We start from the raw sequence: 21,389 nt of genomic DNA on the forward strand, positions 1-21,389 counted from the left end.
ATGACTTCTGAACACATGACTCAATGTCTATGACATTTTAGTTTTTTATACCACCAACTTACAAGCCTGTAATTAACCCTGTGGGGTAAAAGGATTCAGTATCAGAGCCCAGAAAAAGCAGACTGCTCCCTGGGAGGTGCAGACAGGGCTTTGATTGTTGGACAGGGCAGGGAAAGAAAGAGGTGAGGAAGCTGTTTTTCACCGAGTCTGCAGACTGTGGGTTGGGTATTCTGAGCTCCAGGAAATACATCAGGCTTAGAATCACCACTCTCCCTCAAAGTGACCACTGGGTCTCACGGTGACCATAAGAGAGGGAGATCCTAGGGGCCTACAAAGGACTAAACGAATCAGAGTGACTCACTCCCCAGGGGGAAGGGAATCTAGCTTCTCGGGAGCTAGCTTCTGTTGTTATTAGAATTATTTATTATTCTATTTATTTACTTTTTAGCACTTCAGGAGGTGTTTGTGTGAAGATGGTGGGGAGAGAAGAGAGGGAGCAGAAAACAGACCGTGCCATTTAACATCTGTAGAGTCTCACAAGAGAGGAATTGAGTCATGGAGGAGCAACCCCGGTCGGCTTCCCGGAGTAGGGGGCCTCTGGGGACTAAAAGTGGAGGTGGGTGTGTTTGAACTGGCGGTGGGCTCGGACAGGCTACGGGTGTTCACTCGGTTGCCCCCTCTTCTGCCCACCCAGCTCCTGGCAAACGCCCGTCACACCTAGCGCTCAGTGCCGGCCTGATTGAGAATAAACCTTCAAGGGCCACACGCACCGCCCTCCTCGCGGCGCGCGGAGTCGCACGCGCATGCGTACAGCGGGGCGTTCCCACCAGGCCTCTGCGGCGAGGCCACCGTGCCCCAACCCACCCCGGTCCAGACCAGTGCGCAGGCGCGGGAAGTGCGCGCACCGGTGACGTCACTTCGTGCGGGACTTCGCCGAGGGAGGCGTCGCGGACTGACAGCGTCGCCATGGAGCCGAGGGCGGGTGAGGGGCCGCCCCGGGCACCACCTGAGAAACGCGCGGGGAACACGGAGGGGCCTCATGAGAGTCGGGCAGGGAACGCTGAAGGCTACCTGAGAGACGGGCCAGGGAAGGCTGAGGGGCCGCCTGAGAGACCGACCGGGGGTCGCGAAGGGGCCGCCTGAGAGACGGACCGGTGGTCACTGAGGGGCCGCCTGAGAGACTAACCGGGGGTCACGGAGGGGCCACGTGAGGGACGGGCAAGGGGTCGCGGAGGAGTCCCCGGGGATTGGGCAGAGAAACCGCCAGAGACAGAAGGGGGGACATGGACGGGCGGGGTCTTCGAAGGTTCTGAGCGGGGTTGGGACGCTGTCGGTGGAGTAGGTAGAAGAAGAAGTGGGACTGCCTTCTGGGTAGGTGGTGGTGTCAGTTTCCGGACCCCTTTCCCCACCGTGAGAGCTGCCTCCTGTGTCGTCTGCCCCAGGCCCTGAGGAGGCTCGCCCCCAGAGCCCCTGAGCTTCGGTGATTGATTGCAGCATTGCCTGGCAAAGATGGTACTGAGGCTCTCGCTGCCCCACGGTCTATTAAAGCCGAGTTCGAGAAATGTGAATAAATCCCCTCCTCCGTTACTGCCCGGGCAGTATGGAAACAGCACAGGAAACAGGTGCTGGTAGCTCAGTGGAATAGTAACAAAGACCTTTGGAGACGCCTGCCAAGTGCCAGGACTGCGCTCCAGGCTAGAGGTAGAAGGAGGAGGGAGACCCAGGCTGACCTGACGGGCAGTTACAGAACAGGGTTCATGCATTTCTCACATTAATATATGTCACCTTTTATTATCCTAATTATTTCCCATGTTTTGGTAACTTTCCAAGGGCAGAGACCTGCCCTTTTATTCTCTCCCTCCCCTTGCAATTAGCCCACTGCTTTCTAAATGGGAGTCACTCAGATGTAATGATTAATTGACTCTGGAGCAAGGGCCACAATTCCTACAATTCCTGGGTCCCACACAGCGTCCTGCACAGTGCTGGGGGATATTGTTAGACCTCTGAGTTGTTAGGAAAAGTAATGTCATAGCTTTTTAAAAAAATTGTATATTTATTTGGCTGTGCTGGGTCTTCGTTGTTTGCAGGGGTTTTTCTCTAGTTGTGGCAAGTAGGGGCTACTCTCTAGATGCTGGACACAGGCCTAAGGCTGCTTTCCTTGTAGCGCACAGGCTGCAGAACGTTCAGGCTTCAGTAGTTGTGGCTCCCCCGCTCTAGAGCACAGACTCAATAGTTGTGGCTCCTGGACTTAGTTGTCTCTCGGCATGTGGGATCTTCATGGACGGGGAATCGAACCTGTGTCTCCTGCATTGGCAGGCAGATTCTTTACCAGTGCGCCACCAGGGAATTTGTTTTAATGGTTTCTGTTTTGAAAAAAAAAAAAAACTGAGGGTGTTTGGGGTTCCTCAAGAATCAAGGGTCCCAAAGGAGGAATGTCTGTCTCAGCTAGCCCTGACAGGAGAGGAGGGGTGAACCGGAGAAGGGAGGAGAGGAGGTACAAAGACCCGAAAAAGACAGGGGTACAGAGTGTGTGGGGCCAGGGACCAACATTGGGCCACTTTTTAAATTCATGGTGGGGGGTGACAGGAGATGAGGCTGAAGTGGACAGCAGGGCTTTGCAGTTCATTCCACACTCTGTGTCCAGGGATCCTCAGAGCACTGGAGACTTCCTGGAGGGGGTGCTGAAGCTGGGCCTTGAAGAGTCAGGGTTTGACTGACAGACAGGGAGTAGAACAGACTTCCAGCAGAGACCAGAAAATGCAGAGCTCCCAGCAGGAAAGAAACAAGCCAAGTCCTGGAAACTGCCTGCATGGCCTTAACCAGGCTGACAGCACTATAGTCCTGCATCCTCGGAGATGCTTGTTCCCTAAATACACATGAATCTGCAGTCTTGATTTCTGCTGTGGTTCAGAAGCACAGCTAGGGTCAAGAGGCACCAGAGTGTTTGCAGTGGGCTCCAGAACGCTCTGGGGTCTACCTGTGAAGGGCCTGGTATGAGTGGTATTCCTAGGGGATCTGTGTCTAACCTGAGGGCATAAGCACTGGAAACCTTTGGCTCTGGCCCTTAACATGGTAAAACTACATGTAAAAGTTTAACAAATCATTATAAAATTGGTGAGGTCTGTAAAGGTATACGTCAGTAGCAAGGTTGGAAACCCCCCTGCCATCAGTCAAGGGCTGCTTGAGTAAAATTTGACCTGCCTGCATCGTGGAATACTATGCAACTGCAGAAAAGTATGAGGGTACTTTTTCTATACCATATGGGCCAATCTGCAGGATAATAAGTAAACAGCAACAGAACTCAAAGCAGTATCTGTAGCTGCTTGTCTCGGGTACCCTTTTAGGGAAAGAGGATGAGGGACAAGAGTGGAGGGTCTCCTGTGAGAAGCCTGAGATGCCTGGGGAAAAATTCATCAGAACAAATGGATACAACTGACTATCTGAGGGGAAGGGACCTGGTACTCAGTAGACAGTGATGCTCTTCATTATATAGATGCCTTTGTGTGTTTTAAAAGTACATTTACCAAAAAGTTATTTATAATTTATTCACAAGATTTAAAGTCACATAATTCATAAATGTTTATGGTGAGAAGCCAGCCACCAGTCACATCCCACTGCCTGGGTTGGTGGCTCCAGGTCTCTGCTGTGGGACTGCTGCCCTGTGTCACTTTTGAGCAGCCTTTGCTCACTCAAGGGAGACTGAGGACTTGAGAGGGTGAAGCTGCCTCTCTTTCCCGCCCAGGTGTTGAGAGGTGCCATGTCACAGCAGAGTGATTTGGCACAAACTTCTGCATAGGTGCAAAGATAGCCTTTTGGACTAAGAAAAACAAAACTCCATATAAATGCATTTATATGAATGTGCCACTTTTTTTCCCACTCGACTGGAAACTGCTTTTTGTAGTTCTCCATTTCAAGAGGAGCATGTGGTTAATGCAGGGTTTCTAAGGGCTTTCCCTAATCAAATAATGAAGGAGTATTTGTTGCCTGAAAATTCATTTCCAAAGTGAGATCTAGAATAAAGAGTCTTGCAATAAAGTGGATTGTAGTAAGTAATCCAAAGTAGCAGCTGGCTTACACATCACTCAGGCAAGCAAACAGGCCTTGCAGAAGGAGAGAAGTAGTCATAGCTATCTCAAGACTGACAGACTGAGAGTGAGATTACAGAGCCTTGACTGAGCAGAACTCGTGTCTCCAAAAAAGGACTTAGGAATGCTTGGGTCTGTGGCTTGAGTGGTGTTTGTGCTGCCCCTACAGGTTCATAGAATAGGCTTCATTAAGCACTTGGGTTATGTTAAATGTACACTGTGTTTGGACTATAACAATTTGTTGAGGTGTAGGACGTCACCGACCTTGGTTTTTCGACGTAGGGGTCAGGAGCCCTAGATTCTGTCTGGCATGGCAGAGCTGAGGGTGCAGTGGGAGCAGGCAGGCTCTGGGCCCTGAGACTGCTGCGCTGTGGGGTTCCTGTCTGTATGTTTATCAGTCACACCCTTTATTGCCATAGGTGTTTCCAAACAGGACATTCGAGAGCAGATTTGGGACTACATGGAGTCACAAAATTTAGCTGATTTTCCCCGGCCTGTTCATCACAGGATTCCCAACTTCAAGGTACTGAAGCATTCCTGGAGCATTCACAAGGAAATTGGGATATTCCTGAATGAGTAACAGTAGTAAGACAGTTATCATCCCGCTTCACGGTGAATTTGAACTCGGTGAACAGTGAGTGGTGTGAAATCTGAACCAGCTGGCCAGGCTGTCTCTATTCTTAGAGATGTCCTTCATCATGTTATTAATACTTAACACTTACTCTCAAGCTCTCTTGCCTTTCTGTGCAGAATTGGTGGTTGGGTTGCATCTTGCCCTGAGGTGGTACTGAGGCTACTGCTTCCCATTTGCTACAGAGTGGAATATTTCTCCCGGCTGGAAGCCTTGATCCTTGTGGTGCCTTTTCACACAGCTGGCTCCTAAGGGCCAACGTACTCTGAGAAGGAGCCCCAGCCAGTGGGGCTGGCTTCTAAGACCTTTGTACCCTGGCTGCCCCCTTAGACATGTCTCGGGTGACCCCAGACCTGGTCTCAGAACTGGCCCCCGTGCTTGTGAGGGGGTGGTGCTGGAGCGTCAGGCTGCAGGTGGCTCAGGGCAGTGGCCTCTTGGTAACCTGCACTTGCATTTAAAAACAGGGTGCTTCTCGGGCCGCTGAGCATTTCCCAGGTTTGCAGGCGTTCAAAATGGCCAGAACCATTAAAGTCAACCCTGATGCTCCCCAGAAAAATGCCCGTTTCTTCGTCCTTGAAGTAAGTGCACCTCTGTCTTTGTACCTAACCAGGGCTCTTATCTGGCTTGCCAAAACATCAGAGACCTCGAGGTTTTTGCCAGAACGCAGGAACTTAAAGTGGACCCTGATAAACCACTGGAAGGCGTCCGGTTGCTGGCGCTGCAGGTAATCCCATTCCGTGAGCCAGAGCCCTGGCTGCTGGCCAGCCTGCCCTCTTCAGGTGGCTGGCGAGTGGGCACCATCCTGCATTTGGAGGGAGGGTTCTGACTCCCTCCATGCAGAATGTGTCCGTGGAGTTGTTTTTCCCAGGACATTTAGAACTTTTTCGTCGTCAGTCAGTCAGAAGTCCTGAACGTGTCTGAATTCAAAGAGAAAAGGCGTTGATGTACTCTCCAGAAGAGAACGATTTCAATATGTATATTTCTTCTACTACATTTGTGATACTATAATTCTTTGAAACTTGATGACTTACGAGTTAAAAATCTGATAAATGTGTCCCCCAAACACATGAATTAGAGCAGTGTTTCTTAACTTAGATATAATAGGCCCCTTTTCAAGAAGAAAAATTCTCCCCAGGGTTGCCTTAATTTATAATTTCATTTAATAGCATAAATATAAAACTTGAGATAAATTTTAATTTCGTACCTCCAGTGTGATTATAAAATCAAAATACACATGTAAATATAAACAAAACTATAAAAGCAGTAACATTCAGGTGACAGCCTTTATTTCATGTAATGGTTGATGTTGGGGCAGTGTGGGGTCTGTGGGATCCTGCCGTATGCTGCTGGGCTTCAGGTGCTTCAAGACATCTTGAAGCTCAGTTTCCCTACTTCCCTTCTCAGTTTCCCTGAGAAGCCTTGCTCTGCAGGCACCTTCCGTCCTTGGTGGGGGGGTGCATACTCGATCAGGCTAGGATGGTGATGCACACGGCCGCAGAGCATGCCTGGGGGCACAGCTTCCCAGGCTCAACCCCAGATCCTCATCTGGTGCTATTACTAGAAATTGGTCATAGTAAACTCACTGATGAAGCTATGAGATCTCCAGGTCTGAGCTCCTTATCTGTAAGTTAGCACCTGCCGGGGAGCTTTGAAAGACTGTTGCTGATGTCCAGGTCTGAGTCAGGCTTAAGTGGACCCAGACTTTGGTGAGCCTCAGAGCTCCCCAAGGACCTCTAGTTTACAACCAATGGGTTAGCAGAGTGTCAGGCAGTACACCAGAGTCTGGAGACTACAAACAAAGTCACCCACCTCTGTCGTTACTTCTGTTGAAATACTCTTCTTGGGGTTGAAAACCATTATTTAAGAAAGCCAAACTGTAATTTTATAGGACTTTTATTGGTCTTAGGCTGTCATCTCCTGCTCAAAAAGTAAAATCTGCTATTTTTTACATAAAAGAGCTTATAAATTTCATAATTGCCTCATGGCCCACCCCTGTATAATCTGCAGCAGTGTCCTTGGCCGTGGTTCTCAAACTTACCCTGTGCATCAGGAATACTGACTAGGCCTATTACACCAGGCTGCTGGACCCCACCCCACAGCTTCTGGTCATGTCAAACAGTGCCCAGGGGCCCTCACTCTGAAAACCTCTGCTCTAGGTCTTGCAATAAACATTTGAGAATTAAATAGAAGAAAACGGCTATTGACACAAGTCAGTATAAAATATTGATTGTAATGAGTACTGATCTCTCAGACTGATTTACTGAGCAGCAAACTAGATATAAGTGCTTGATGGGGTAATGTCTTAACGTGGCTTCAAAATAAAACATCATTGTACCTGGATAGGGCTTAATGCCAGGAGCGTAAGGCACAGCAAGGTATGGTTGGAATTTTCTTCAGGACAGACTTCTTTTGGATTTGCATCATCATTTTCACTCAGAACAACTTTGAATGGCAAGTAGAATAGAATCAGCCAGTTTTACAAACCCTCACCCCTTTATTCTGAGTCAGGGTAGTATAACTGCTCTTAAGTAAAATCGTGGCCAAGTATTATTCAGTTGAGTTTGCAAAGCAGCTCATCTTCTTGACACATACCCCAAAATACAGGTAATAGTAGCTTGCTTCTGTTCCTGAAATGTTAAAATGATACATAAGAAAGTTCCCATGTTAAATTTTGTAATTGATTCACTGTCTTTTCTTTTAAAAGAGCAAAAAAACATTATTGGTTCCAACACCGCGACTGAGAACGGGGTTGTTTAATAAGATCACTCCACCCCCTGGGGCAACTAAAGACATCTTGAGAAAATGTGCCACCTCTCAGGTGAGTTTGAGAAGCAGCGCCAGCCGCAGGGAAGAACCACTCTCAGCCGTGCCCTCTGGTGAGTTAGAACAGTGTGACTCTGCCATAGGGTTGAAGCCTGGTTTAGCAAAACCAAATGAAGAGTGGTGTGAGGTATTCAGCAATCTTGTCGTTACAGGAGCCCAGCAGAAAAGCTGCCAAGCACTTGGTTTTTATTTTGCACCAAGGTGACAAATAGTAAATTCCCAGTAAGAAAGAGAGAAGGAAAAGCGAATTCTCTGGTACTCTGGCGCCCTCTAGAGTTACTTTTTGATGCTGTTCAGTGTCCTAGAGCATTTTCTCAGATGCCACCAGAAACAGTGGCAGAATTTCCAAAATATGTTCAATTGGAAATTGTCTCACCAAGTACTGAAGCAATAAAGGCTTTAGTAATTTAGCAATATGTTTTCTTTTAACTGCCTCCTAATGCCATGAAACCAGTATACTGTAAACATTACATTAGGGTGCCTTATAATGAAATTTGTCTGGTATTTTATAGACAAAGAAATAGAATTTGGTGACTTTTTTCAGAGTTCTAGAGTTGACCCCAGGTCATTTGATTCCTAATCTGGTGGAAAGGAGAAATGGAACATTAAGAAATACCTTTCTAAAAGGGATTTTCCACTTAAGTCTAGTGTATGACAAGTGAATGCTTTATTGTCGTTTATTGATAACCTGTCTTATTGCAAAAACAGAATTTGGCATGACATACAAAAATACATACAATAAAGGAAGATAACAAAACATGTGGGGAAAAAAATAAAGGGATAACAAGTGTGAGAATATAAGAGATGACCCTGATTCTGGTCAGTGTTCAAAGTGCCCACCATATGCTCCCCTGCAGTTGGTGGACGTGGCCACAGACCCAACCCCACACTTCTGAGGGCCGGCAGGGAATCTTGTCAGTTATAATCATGGGTTCTGGACAGTAAGAGCAGTCCTTTTCCTCATACTGAAGTCCAGGTCAGATGTGGCTGTGTCCCCCTTCACAGCATCCCCCTCCACAGCATCCCCCTCCCCTGTGAAAGGTGACCAACACTCGGCTCGTTCCCGGGAGGCTCTGTGACACGCCAGCACTGGCCGGTCTCTCACGGGCACTCCTGAAAGTATGGCCTGGCCAGAGTAAAGCCAGGCCAGCTCTCACGACTGAGCTTAAGTGCAAATTGGACAGTGTTTGGGCTCTTTTATATCATGAGATACTGGCTAGAAATCAGAGATCCAGGGTCATGAACCTCAAAGAGAGTGTTGTTTTCTCTGTGGTAGAGGAAAATGGCAAATAGAGAGTCATAAAGACACGTCTAATGCAGATGCAGATTTAGTACGATTATTTAGGTGGCCAAAGCTTAGTGGTGAAATGCTGCCACCGTGCATATCGCTTGAGGAGACTGTGATGTCACCTCACTTCAAGGCAGGCAAGTCTCTGAGTTTGTGCCTCAGCCTCCTGCCACTGTCATGCCCCAGCCACCTGTGTCTGCCCTCATTGTCTCTGCGTTTACTCTTTGACTCAGGAGTGTTCTGGGAACCACTCCAGGGGGAAGGCAGAAGTGTCTGTTAACTGCCTAAGTCCCTCTGCCCCTCTGGTGACTCTTGGTTAAATAGAACAGGACTTTGGCGTGTCAGGGAGACTCCTGGTTGCTCGCGCTCTGTCTGGTGAGGCTGACCACTGAGAGAAGGGGGGCCTGACAGACAGGTTACAGCACAGAAAACCTGATGCCGGTGTCTGCTCCCCAAGGCTGCCAGGCGCTGAGCCCCCTGAAACAGGCTTGAAGATGCCAGCCATGGGCGAGAAACGCCTGGCTGCCTGGGTGTGGTGAGCTTAAGGAAAGACAGGCTTTCCCCCAGTGTGGGCACCTGGGGCCAATGACTGTGGTTTGACTGTTGGGAGGCCCCAAGCTAATCATAGTACTGGTCCTTGGACCAGTCACTTGTCGTGGACTTGTCGTTTGCCTGGTGACCACTCCTGCGGGGTACTGGGCCACGCAGTGTCTGACTCTAGTTCCCTAGATTTCCCCCGTGCCTGTCATCAGAGTCATGGCCGCAGTGGCCTCCCTGTGCCCCCACTCAGGCCTCGTTAGGATAACTGGGTGTGCTTTGGGTGGTCTTTGGTTGAATGATTGGCTGTTCATGCAGAGAGGCCTCCAGTGTTCACGGTGAGCTAAAATGTCCCACATGCTTAACGGCCGTGTCTTACCTGCTGGACGCTTTGCCTGCACTCTGTCGTCTCATTCCAGTGTGCAGGGCGAGGCAGGACTGTTGTCCCTGTGTCACGGAGGAAGAGACTGATGTTCAGAGAGCTTCCTCTGCTGAGGCCGCAGAGGAGGGGTCTGGACCCGTTTCTGTGACTCCCGACCCTGGGTTCTAATCACTGCGCTCTCCTGCCTCCTGGGGGAAAATGATTTGCTGAATATTATGAAATGAATATCCTATTCATTTTGCTGTCAGTTCCCCCTGGTGAAGGATTGTGGGAACTGCCTTAAAATGGTTCTGATCCATGGTTTCCTGAGCTACTGCTTCCGCGGTGCTGCGTCGTTTGCTGTGGGGTGGCCCACTTGCTTCCCGCAGGAGGTTGAGACCCTGATCGTGCATCTCCGTGGGTTTTGAGGCAGGCAGGAGCTCTCAGGCCGCGTGTCTGTTCACAGGGCGTGAGGAACTACAGCACTCCCGTGGGCTTGGACTCCAAGGTCCTTGTGGACTTGGTTGTGGTGGGGTCCGTGGCTGTTTCTGAAAAAGGTAAGATTAAGAACAGAAACTCTGAGATGTGACCACTGACTCTGCAGCCTGCTGTTCCCCCAGCGCTCCGGTTGCCTTAGAGATGTTGACAGTGAGTAATTTCAGCTTTCTGGATGCATGCCTGGCTTCGAAACCACTGCATCTATCACTCATGTTGAAGAATTAACTCAGTCCCTCCCACTCTTATCCCCACTCAACACCTTTACAGCATTTCCACTTTTTCTTAACAGGAGAAAGGACATGAGGTCATCTCTTTTCAGGTGGTGAAAGATTTCCTCTCTGTTCTTAAGTTAACTGGAACTGGGGCTGGATTTATTTGCAGTGTGTCAGTAAATAGTTGGTGTTGGAGAGCCTCCAGTAAACGGAGAAACACTGGGTTCTGAACCTCTTTTGTCTTGTGCAGCAATAGCCTCGTGGTCAGTGTGGGGTGTCCTGAGCCTGCCTGTGGGGCCTGAGGCTTCTCCCCGCCAGCCTGTGTGCTGGGCTGAGCTGCCCTTGGACTCGTCCCTGGGGCCTCTTCCCCTCTGCCCTGCCCACTCCAGGCTTGGCTTGGTGCTGTCTGGGAACAAGCTGCTGCTTTTGGAGTGGGGTCAGCACATTACAGACTTGAACCTGTGTGTACCATTGGGGCCCCTGCCACCAGGAAAGCCATCTCTTTCTTCTTTCCCGCCAAGAGAATGTCCAGAGATGCTCATCCCCAAATCTCTCTTTGGAAGTTAATCAGCCAAAGCCTCTTCGTTCAGTAGGTTCCCAGTAAAGCGTTGGTGAGAAGTGCTCCAAGTCTGCTTCCCAGGCCTGAGCATTGTGTTTCTCAGTGTCAGCCTTTAATATTATCACCCTAAATTTACTCTCTTCCCTGCTCCTGCTCTGAGCTACTGTGTGAGATGCTTAGGAGTGGATGTTAAAATTGTGGGTTCCTTGTTTTCCACGTGTTCCTGTTACAGATGCTTTACCTGTGTCCTCAGGGTACCCTCTGCGTGCAGACACACAGAGGGTGTAGTGTAGTCATGTCCTGTGGTGTAGGGGAGCCTTTGAGGACTATCTGTGGGATGACTTCTTGGAGAGAAATTACCGGACCAATGGGTTGTTTTTTTTTTTTTTTCCAGTGGGTTTTTAAATCCTGATGTCGCCAAGTTACACTGCAGCAGGGGTGCCCACCTCACATCCTTGCACACCATCTGCCTTACCTCTCTCCCTCTTCCCCTGTTGATAACTAGGATTATCCCACCTCACTTTTTGTGTCTGATAGTGAGCAATGGTATTTTGAGTTGCCTCTTGATTTACATCTGCTTTGGGTGAGCTTGAACGTTTCTCCTGTGAACACTGTCACCCGTCTCTCTGGTCTGTTCGTACCCTTTGCTGCTTTGCTATTGAACTGTCTTTCACTTCTTTGCATGTATGATTGAAGACTTCTCATTGTAAATGTGGCACAGTCAGGTCTGACTCTTAGAAGGATGCCTGAGTGATGGTGCTTCCGAGCTCGATAATGGTGCTGACGTCAGAACTCCTGGCTGGCCTGGGCGTCCTACTGAGAGGAGTGACTGGACTTGGCTGGGAGCTCACAGCACGCTCACGTCCACTGTCTTGCGTCCTTTCCCCCTGCTTAGTTTGTCCTTGAGCTTCAGGTAACAGATCCTTTTCTTGTGCCGCATGTGTGAATTTGCAACATAGCCCTGCTTAAACCGCCTCCTTCCAAGTTGTGGGGCTGTGATCTTAGTTCCCTGACTAGGGCCTGAACCGGCGCCCCCCGCAGTGGATGCGCAGAGTCCGAAGCACCGGACCACCATGGAGGTCCCTCCTTAGTGCCTTACAGGCAAGGCTGAGCCAACTCACATCTGGGTCCCTGATGCAGACTTCCTGCTTTCCCTGCACAATGACAAAGATTTGCCTTTAGTAAGAACTTGTTTTTAGTGCTCTAAAAACTACTCTTTCATCCCTTTTAAATGTGAGTCTGTTAACATAAAGCTCATGTAAGTGCTAGCTCCACTTCCTTTGTAAAGGTGCACAGGGTGCCAAGTTCCTTGACTGTGTGTTAACCGCGGTACCCGTCCCGCGTGGTGCTTCCCCTTGAACTCCTCCAAGTCCACGATGAGAAGTGTGCTCCTGCCTGATTCCCCAGAACCCACACGTGCTGCTTCTCTGCATTGCCTCTTAGGCTGGAGAATTGGGAAGGGAGAAGGCTATGCCGACCTTGAATACGCCATGATGGTGTCGATGGGAGCAGTCAGCCAGGGGACGCCAGTGGTCACCATCGTCCATGACTGCCAGGTGCTTCCTGGGAACAGGCCAAGCAGAGCCACCACTGGGCATGGAGCGTGGGGGCCGGGGCGGGGCAGCTGGGTCTCTGCCTTCACTCTGCGCCACGTCAGGTGTGGCTCGGCCGGGCCGGATGCGCTTGGTGGTGCAGCAGCTTAGCCTTGAGCAGGACAGGTTTGGGGGACATCGTCCTTCCATCAAGCGGTGTGGCGAACGCGGCCGGGGCTGTATCCCCACTAGCTCCCTCACCTGCTTCTGTTCAACCAGGTTGTTGACATACCTGAAGCACTCCTCGAGGACCACGACCTCACTGTGGACTATATCCTTACTCCAACTCGAGTCATCACCACAGGGTGTGAGCGCCCCAAGCCAGCGGGAATCGCATGGTCCAAGGTGGGTCACCGTGACGTGGAGGGAGGCCAGTGCTGGCCCCTGGCTCACAGACACCTCCTCTCTCCCTGTGTTGTCTGTCTGTCAGGACTGCTGTTCCCAGGCCTGCGTGGCTGTGTGTTAGAGCCACCCGTGAGCTTTTGAACAATTCAGCTTCTGAATCAGTCTCCAGGCGTGGCCTGGAGAACATACTTAAGGAGCCCACCAGTTCCTACAAGCAGGCAGGAGCCAAGGTCTGCACATGACACCAGCGGTGGTGGCAGGGGGCGACCAGCTCCACCAGGAGAGCCAATGCCTTGACTCTACTTGCCAGCTGGTTTTCGTCTGTAAGAGCTGTCTTCTGCCATCCCAGCCACACATGGTCCTAATCATCAGGCTTTCCTTTTGTAAGCCCAGATTTTCTCAGTGCCATCTGCATCTCCGTGCAGAACTGAATAGGGTGGGAGGCAGAACCCACAGCTTCACATGCTGATGCCATGGTGACTTTATCTCCAGAGTAGGCAGTAGCATGTATCACAGGCTGGTCTGCAATAGAAGTTTGACGCCAGAAGCCAGCCTCTAGGTATGATGCTGTCTGCTGGAAAATAGCCAGAGTTACTGAGAAAGCTGGAGAAGTTGTGCTCCAGTTGGATTGAAACTCTTGGTCAAATTAGCACGTTTGTCCATGTTTCACATTCCTTACACTTGAGCCATCCAGGGCTGGAAGGCTGCTCTCCCCTGGGCGTGGGAATCAGCAGTGTCCACTGCCACGGATGGCCCAGAGGGGACAGCCTGTGCTCTCGCCCCGCCCCGAGGGCCTCCCTGCAGAACACCTGCGCCCCTGCTGGACTCACCCCTGGTGAGAGCAGGGAGAAGGTGCAGCATCCTTCATGACTGTTGAGACATTGCTCAGGGTGTTTAGAACTCAGGGCTCCTTGGGATCCGGGCCCACAGGCTCCCTTTAGATGAGTGGTGGCCGAGACAGTGGCCGTGGGAGCGCGGTGGCTGTGCTCAGAGCTGAGCGTGTGGTCTGGGAGGATGCGCCAGCGGGGCCGCTCTTCATAGCTGAGGGCCAGCTGCAGTGTGGGGAGGGCGGGTTCCGGGGGCCTCGCCAGGGAGAGGAGATGGTTGCCTCGGAGAATACCCGTAATTTAGTAAGAAAAATATGAAAACAGGAACAAGTTAGGTTATCTGTTGTGTTAGATGAATATAATCCCTCTTAGAGAGAAACAGTCCAGCCAGTTTCCTGAGACCCCCTCAGCCACACCAACGCCTGCTTGCCGGGACCTGGGCTCACTCACCGTCTTCCTGGGGGGTGCTAGTCGTCAATGAGGCCATGGCGAGAACCCCTCACCGTGGGTCCTGAGTTCTCAGTTCTGCCACCAGCTGGTCGTCCCTCTGTGTGGGTGGGTCCTGTGAGGGTGGGGACTTTCTGGCCCCCGGAGTCTTGCCCTGGCCTTGCAGTGAGTGCAGCCAGGGCACCTTGGGGACGGGGAGGTGGTGGGGGCAGCTCAGTGCTGCTTGTAGTGCTATTTCGGGTTGGCTGCTGGGCACATACAGATAGATCCTGATCCTTCTGTGATGCTCCCCACATAGACTCACGTGACCCCAGTGTGGGCCGGGGGTGAGGTTAGAGCCAGTGTCGTCTTGGGTTGGCAGCAGACGCCTCGAGAGTGAGATTTCTGATTGTGTTGGGCTTAGCATGCATTTCTAGGGGACAGGTTTTAAAGTTAATCCCTAAAGGGAACATGCATTAATAAATGACCGCCATCTGCATGCTTCAGCAAGAAGTGATTGGGGCATACAAAAAAAAAAAATTTTGCTTTATACCAGCTTTTTAAATGGAGTGATTCGTTACAGAAGGCATAATTTTTTTTTCCTGTTTAATTAACAAGCACAATCTTTTATTTCACATGGCAAATTGACAAAAAACCTAACAAATGTTCCTAATTGCCAGCCAGGAAAAATAGCACCCCTGCGGGTCCCCATGTGGGAATCCAGCCTGTCAACTGGGCTCTCAGAGGCCATCCGCTCTAGGCCTCCATCAGCCCACATGTGCCATTCTGCAAGGAGCACAGTGCGGGCAGAGGGCTTGGGACGGGAAGTAGCAGAGGCCCCTGCGTCAGAGAGGCTTTGCCTTTAGAACTCGTGGGGCGTGGGGCGGCAGGGCTGCAGAGAGGGCACTAACTTTGAGCTTTGCTGTCCTAAAGAACACAGCGCTCTCAAAATGAGCAGTTTTACATAAAAGGCTCGCATTTCTGCACTTCCCTTCCCAAGACCCCTTAGTGTGTGCCAGCATCGCGATGCTGTGGACTCGGTCGGTTTGCGGTGTGCTGGAGGGCATTCCTTGCCCTGCCGCTGATTGCAGTCTGTCCGAGTGCCAGCTCGGGTCAGGGAGTTCCGGGGACGTGCACAGAAGGATGCGTGTGTGCTTCACACACGTTCTAGGATGGATATCTGCTGTGTGAGTGTGGAGCCTTGCCCCACGGGGCCAGGCTTCTTGAGAACGTGCATGTCTACCCGAGGCAGCCCTGTGGATCCACTGGGCAGAAATCACGGGAGTTTCAGCACTTAAGGGGCAGTCTTCCAGCCGAGACGGCCCCACAGCGGGCCCAGTGGATACACGGTGTTTACCAGGAGGTGTGGCCTTGGTGGCTCCCACTGCTGGTGCGGGGACTGGGGCAACGTTTCGTTCTTCCATACAGGGACATAGACACACTTTTCATCTGACTGTGATTACTGTTTTAAATTTGATCATCCTTTCTAAATGATCCAGTAACTTAAAAAATCCTTAAGACTCTAAATATGACCAGTTTAAATTTGCTGCTAAACACTTCAAAAGAATGCAAGAATTTGAACTCCTTAAGAACGCAGACCAGGGATGTGGGAGGGAGTGAGTTGGCTGGACTCAGGATGTCTTTGGGATTCTTTGGGACTCAGAGCCTCTAGTGGAGGAAAATGCCCTTTGATCAGGAAGCATAGCCCCATCTTATGGGTGTCTTCATGGCATAGACATGGTTTTTGTTTTCTTTTTGCATCTCAGCAGTGGGGCTTCCCTGATAGCTCAGTTGGTAAAGAATCCACCTACAATACAGGAGACCCCAGTTCGATTCCTGGGTCAGGAAGATCCGCTGGAGAAGGGATAGTTTACCCACTCCAATATTCTTGGGCTTCCCTGTGGCTCAACTGGTAAAGAATCCACCTGTTTTGTGGAAGACCTGGGTTTGATCCCTGGGTTGGTAAGATCTCCTGGAGAAGGGAAAGGCTACCCACTCCAGTATTCTGGCCTGGGGAATTCCGAGGACTGTATAGTCCACGGGGTCCCAAAGAGTTGGACACAGCTGAGCAACTTTCACTTCACTTCACTTCAGTGGGAAATGTGAGGAGGAGGGAGTTTTTCTCTGTGCTCTGTTCTGAAGACTCGCATGGCTCCTGACTCAGCTGTGCCAGCGACAAGGACAGCGTCTGGCTGGGGAGGCGCTAATCCCCCGGGAGGCTCTGCTGCGGTGGAGTCACCTACCTGCATAGCAGTGGGAGCCAGTGGGGACTAGAAGCCTCTAGGTCTCTGGGAGGGCGTTTGACAAGCTTGGGTGTTCTCATTTCTTCTCACTCTTACCCTAATCCATTGATTCTCAACCTGGGACCTGTGTGCCTCTTGCAGTTTGGAGGTCCATGCACGGGTATTGGGAGACTGTACACAGCTGTAGGGGATTCCTTTGTGGGGGGGAACCTCAGCTTCTCTCCAGGGTCTCTGACACCTGCCAAGGATAAGAACTATTGCCCTAAGTCACATGTGATTCTGAATATACTGAGAACTCTGGTACTATTTGAACTATTTATTTTTGTAGAAAAATTAGACCTGTTCATCTTGTGTGCTGATCCGTGATGAGATACTCATGTCTCTTGGAAGCCTGCATTAGAACCGTTGCTTGCCTCTTGGTGACTGAACTTTTTTTTTTTTTTTTTTTGCGGGATCTTAGTTCCCTGACCAGGAATTGACCCTGCACCCTCAGCAATGAAAGCGAGGAGTCCTAACTACAGAACCACCAGGGAATTCCCTTGGTGACTGATTGTTTACGTGCTCTGTGCCCACAGAAGCCAGAATGCACCTCTAAAGAATGGTTTGTCAAAAAGACCTGAGCATATCTTTCTGTTCCTTCTCTGCCGTGTGGTTCCTTAAGACCCATGAGACCAGTTCTGCCTCTGCTCAGCCCCCAGTGTCCCCGGCGCACAGCACAGGGCCTCCGCCTCGAGTATTGGGGCTCTTCTGTCACCTCCATTGCTACAAGTGCTCTTTGATCAACTTAGTCAAAAAGCCGAAAGTGTCCTTTGTATGAAAGTCCTACTGGCTGAGATATAACATTGTGTGTGCAATCCATTGTTTTGTAGCCTGATGACCCATTGCTAGAAAGTGTTCTCAGTGTAGCATTCTGTTCCACATTTGCCCTGATTGTGCTTTTTCAATGATGCCTAGATGGGTTTGGCCCTTAGGAGGAGGAGGAGATCCCCACAGCCCCGTTAAAGACCTCACCCCACCCAAGGCGTAGGTCAGGGGAGAGAACAGATATGGAGGTAGAAAGTGCCCTGTAATCCTGTGGCATTGCCAGGGCAGTTGCCATTTACAGCCCTGTAACCCTCATACCAGTGATCTTAGCTCCACTTCTGCGTAGGACGCCTCATTGTCTGCCTTCTGTGCCCCCAGGAAAATGGAGAAGGCCATCCAGCTCCTACCAGGTGCCGTGTCCTGTTGGGCAGACTCAGAGTGGCAGAGGGAGACGGCTGGCCTGAGGGTGCTGAGTCTTCTGCGAGCACGTGTGGCAGAGGCCGCTGCATGACTGATGCTTCTTCCCTGTGACCGAGCCGTGGTCCCTCCTGGATGCCCCAAGAATAGCTGGAACTGCTTTGCTTTTTCAGATCAGCTGTGAGATGATGGAGAAGATACCTATCCTCAGAAGCCTGCGCCACCGAGAGGAGCAGGCTGGGAAGGACGTCACCCTCCGAGATGGGCCCCGGAGCACTCCAGGCGCCCAGGCCGCCCCCAGCACCGCCAGAAGCCCTCAGGACCCGGCCCCACCAGAATCGGGCTCCGTGCCTCCCAGCTCTGTTGAGATTGGGAACCTCCCCCGGGATGTCAGGGTGAGCCAGCTAAAGCGGGCCCTCAGCGCACTGGGCGTGGTGCCCTCGCGGCTCACCTGGCAGGGGCCGCAGCACAGGGCCTTCCTCCACTACCGGGACCCGGCCGAGGCCCAGCAGGCCATCGCCTGCCTGCAGGGCTTCCGCCTGGGCGCCAGCACAGTGAGGGTGGTGCTAGCCAGGCAGCAGAGGGCCGGTGACCTTGGGGGCGGCCACACCGCAGAGCCACTCCCTGACCATCGGCCGTTGCTGGCCCATGACGACGTCCTGCTATGATCCCCAGCGAACTTCCGCCCAGCACAGCAGGGCATGGTGGAGCCGTTGCTGCCTGAGCTGCTGTTGAGTTTGGTCCTTTCTGGGAAGTCAGAGCTTCAGTTGCTGCCCAGTGTCTCCTGGGGGCAGGAAGTCAGCCCGTGAGGCACTTGAAGTCTCTTGGGAGGCAGGAAGTTCATATTCAGGCTTCTGCGCATCCTGGTCCTTCAGCCTGTGGAATGTCACAGCCCTGCTGGTTTCTTGGTTGAGGGGACTGAGTGGGCAATAAACGAGCAGGAGTAAATTCTGACAGCAGTCTAGGGGGTCTGTGTTCTGAACTTGAGAGGCATGGGGGATTAAGAGGAGGTGGACGGAAGAGTCTGCCAGGAGAGGCCTTGGCAGGGACCAGCGCAGAGGCACAGCAGGGTGGAACCAGAAGTGACCCTTGTGTTCCTAACTTCTTGGCCTCGCACTGCTGGAGGGGAAAAGGTGCAGTCAACCCAGAGAAGCAGGGGGTTCAGTCCAGGCGCTGGGCCACAGTCTGCGCGTCTCATCTCAGCCCTGGTGCTGGAGGTGGCGGCCAGTCCGGCGGGGCCCCCTGGCCCTGTGGTCTCACCTCTGTCCCCTCCTCACCGTCGCAGCCGGGCTCCTCCCTCTGGGTGAACAACCCCCCGCCCCACCCCTGCTGTCGGCCAGCTGCCCCGACACAGCAGGAAGCTCTGCCTCTAGGAGATCCTGGCTTTGAAAAGTGAGTGGTCCCGGCCTGTGTCACAGACGAGGCCAAACAGATGCTCTCACACTCATTTGCCCACTGCTGTGTGTTCTCTGCATCTTTCCCTCCATTTCTCTGTTCCTAAAAATCAAGCTGGACTTTGGCTGAACTGTGCTTTGTAAACAGAAGCGCTTCTGCAGTTGATCCTGCCTGAAAAGTCAAGATAAGCATTTAAGTGGAGATTTTTTTTTTTTAATGTATATTCATTGGAAGTGTTTATTTTTTCACCAGAAGGTCTCACTGAGCATGGTTTGAACCCATCAATACTCCTCAAGGGGGCAGGCCTTACCCTCACTTTGAAGAAAATGTTCTCAAGGCACTGAGTCTCTCTTTGAAAAAGCATTTTCTCATTGGTGGAGACTTTGGGAAGAGAATTGACCCTTAGATTTGCTCGTTAAATGCCGCCTCTTTCCACACTTTCGTGGACAAAATCAGGGAGTAGAATATCTTAACGCAGGCCAGGCTGTCAAGCATCTGGGCTCACCTTTCTCTGCCTGACCCTATGCCCCTGTCCCTCAGCTGGTTTCATTGGGTCACTTGTGTTCAGCTTGGCCATTCTAGACCAGCTGACCGCCCAATCCAGAGTAGCGGCCTGGTATCTGAACTCCTCACTGCCCTTGAGTTTCCCCCTTTTCCCAGAACACCTCTTGTGTTTGACATGCTCAGTTTTTGTTGATGTTTTTATTGTCAGTTTGCCACCATTGGAGCAGCGCCCTGGGAGGATAGGAAGTGAGCCTGTCCCTGCCTGTACTCTCCGCCACCCATCAGTCAGAGCCGAGGGGCAGGCTGTGTCCATGTCTCACTCCTGGGGTCGGGTGTCTGGTGAGCCTGGAGCCAGCTCCTCAGACTGCTGATCTTTGCATGTCAGGGATGACCCCTGTGGGCTTCCTGTCACTTTTAGCCAGGAGAACCCAGGTGTGTTGATACACAGATAATGTATTCATCGTCTTCATATCTGAGACAGTAGGTTAGTAGGTGGGAGACAGGACCAGGGGCCTGAAATAGCAGCCCCCCAGATGTGTCATGTGCGTGCCTCCCCTCCATCTGCCTCAGGCAGCCCTGGAGTCAGAGTTCTCAGCCCTGCCAGGAGGGGCACCAGGGACCCGGTTTTTGTTGCTAGGGTTCTTGAGTATTTGTCAGTGTCATTATTGTGTAATTCACGTAATAAGAGAATAATGGAAAATGAGCACTTGACAAGTTGCTGAGACTGCGTGAACCTTTTTAAGTGGCTCTGCCGTGACTCCTGGGTCCCATCCTGTTTCCCGAGCAGCGGTGCAGCTCTGCCTGCGATGCGAGGAGACTCGACCATGCCCGGAGCAGCACCCCTCCAGAAACCCAGCCTCAGCTCTGCATGGGGGCCAGGTCCTGGGGCTCTGCCATCTCCGCTCTCAGTTCCTATGATGTGGCCGCGTCGTGGAGCCTCTCTGGGCACTTGTGTCCTCGGCTTTATAGCGAGAGGGTCGAGCGTGTTGTTTCTAAGGCCCGGCCAGTTCTAACATTCTGTTTCTTTTGAGGTTCACTGCTCACCATCACTTAGATTTTTCCATTCTGGAAGTCTGGGGCTGTCAGAAGTATTGTACACAGGGTGTCATCCTTCACCCCACCGCATAAGCAGCCTTGACACTGCCTCTTAGTTACCTCTGGTCTTTCCCCTGCACAGTGTTAAAACACAGCTAGCATTAACACGTGTGCTTCAGAACTACACAGATTCAGCCAAGAGCATCCATGTTACCGCTGCCAGGTACCTCCTCTCTGAGCTTCCACGGGCTCAGCTGTGAATGGACATAGTGACGGGATCGCCTCTAGATTTGTTGTTTTGAAGGGTGACACAAAGCAGCTTGGATTTCTAAATCATTGTTGTTCAGTCACTAAGTCGTGTCCAACTCTTTGCGATCCCATGGACTGCAGCACACCAGCCTTCCCTGCCCTTCACTGTCTCCCGGAGTTTGCTCAAATTCATGTGCATTATGTCGGTTATGCTAAATCATGCCACGTGTAAAAATAAATTCCAGGCTAATTAAATATCTAAACATAAAAATAAATGTAAAGGAATTTGGAGATAATAGAATGTTTTCTAATGTTGGGTTAGGAAGGGATGGACAAGACCTTGAATTTAAGGGAGAGTTTATTCCTTCATCCCCCTTGGAATCCATACGAGCCCTCCAGGATGAGCTGTCTTCTGGGCGCTTCTCCAGGCTAACCCTTGTGTTTTCTGCATTGTGATTTCTATATGTTTTCTCTAAAATCTGTCACTATGCATGGACGGTTTTATTTAGTATTACTTACATAATTTTTGGAGTATTACAGCATGTGTCTCCTGTGTCT

The 21,389-nt window shown here is 51.1% G+C and overlaps 1 protein-coding gene across 9 annotated transcripts; it reads left to right on the forward strand.

Annotated features, from left to right (window-relative positions):
• Nucleotides 1-853: 853 nt before the first annotated feature.
• MTHFSD (methenyltetrahydrofolate synthetase domain containing) lies at nucleotides 854-18,602 on the forward strand. Of its 9 annotated transcripts, none has more exons than XM_043435434.1 (8): nucleotides 854-982; nucleotides 4,505-4,608; nucleotides 5,181-5,294; nucleotides 7,421-7,534; nucleotides 10,192-10,282; nucleotides 12,438-12,550; nucleotides 12,806-12,931; nucleotides 17,822-18,602. In XM_043435434.1, exons 1-8 carry the CDS (start codon nucleotides 967-969, stop codon nucleotides 18,314-18,316), a joined length of 1,173 nt encoding a protein of 390 aa, XP_043291369.1. In that variant the 5' UTR covers nucleotides 854-966; the 3' UTR covers nucleotides 18,317-18,602. The 9 variants fall into 9 exon arrangements, with proteins under 9 accessions (XP_043291369.1, XP_043291368.1, XP_043291374.1 ...); XM_043435433.1 differs by lacking the exon at nucleotides 5,181-5,294 and adding an exon at nucleotides 5,327-5,440 and having other exon boundaries at nucleotides 855-982; XM_043435432.1 differs by having other exon boundaries at nucleotides 952-1,087.
• Nucleotides 18,603-21,389: the final 2,787 nt, after the last annotated feature.

Source organism: Cervus canadensis, chromosome 18 (genome assembly GCF_019320065.1).
Source record: "Cervus canadensis isolate Bull #8, Minnesota chromosome 18, ASM1932006v1, whole genome shotgun sequence".
In the NCBI taxonomy this organism is placed as follows: domain Eukaryota; kingdom Metazoa; phylum Chordata; class Mammalia; order Artiodactyla; family Cervidae; genus Cervus; species Cervus canadensis.

Coding starts and splice junctions, on each gene's coding strand:
- MTHFSD (XM_043435432.1), top strand. CDS start 967: ATGGAGCCGAGGGCGGGTGAGGGGCCGCCCCGGGCACCACCTGAGAAA. Junction 4,609..5,180: donor ACAGGATTCCCAACTTCAAG/GTACTGAAGCAT, acceptor ATTTAAAAACAG/GGTGCTTCTCGGGCCGCTGA. Junction 10,283..12,437: donor CGTGGCTGTTTCTGAAAAAG/GTAAGATTAAGA, acceptor ATTGCCTCTTAG/GCTGGAGAATTGGGAAGGGA.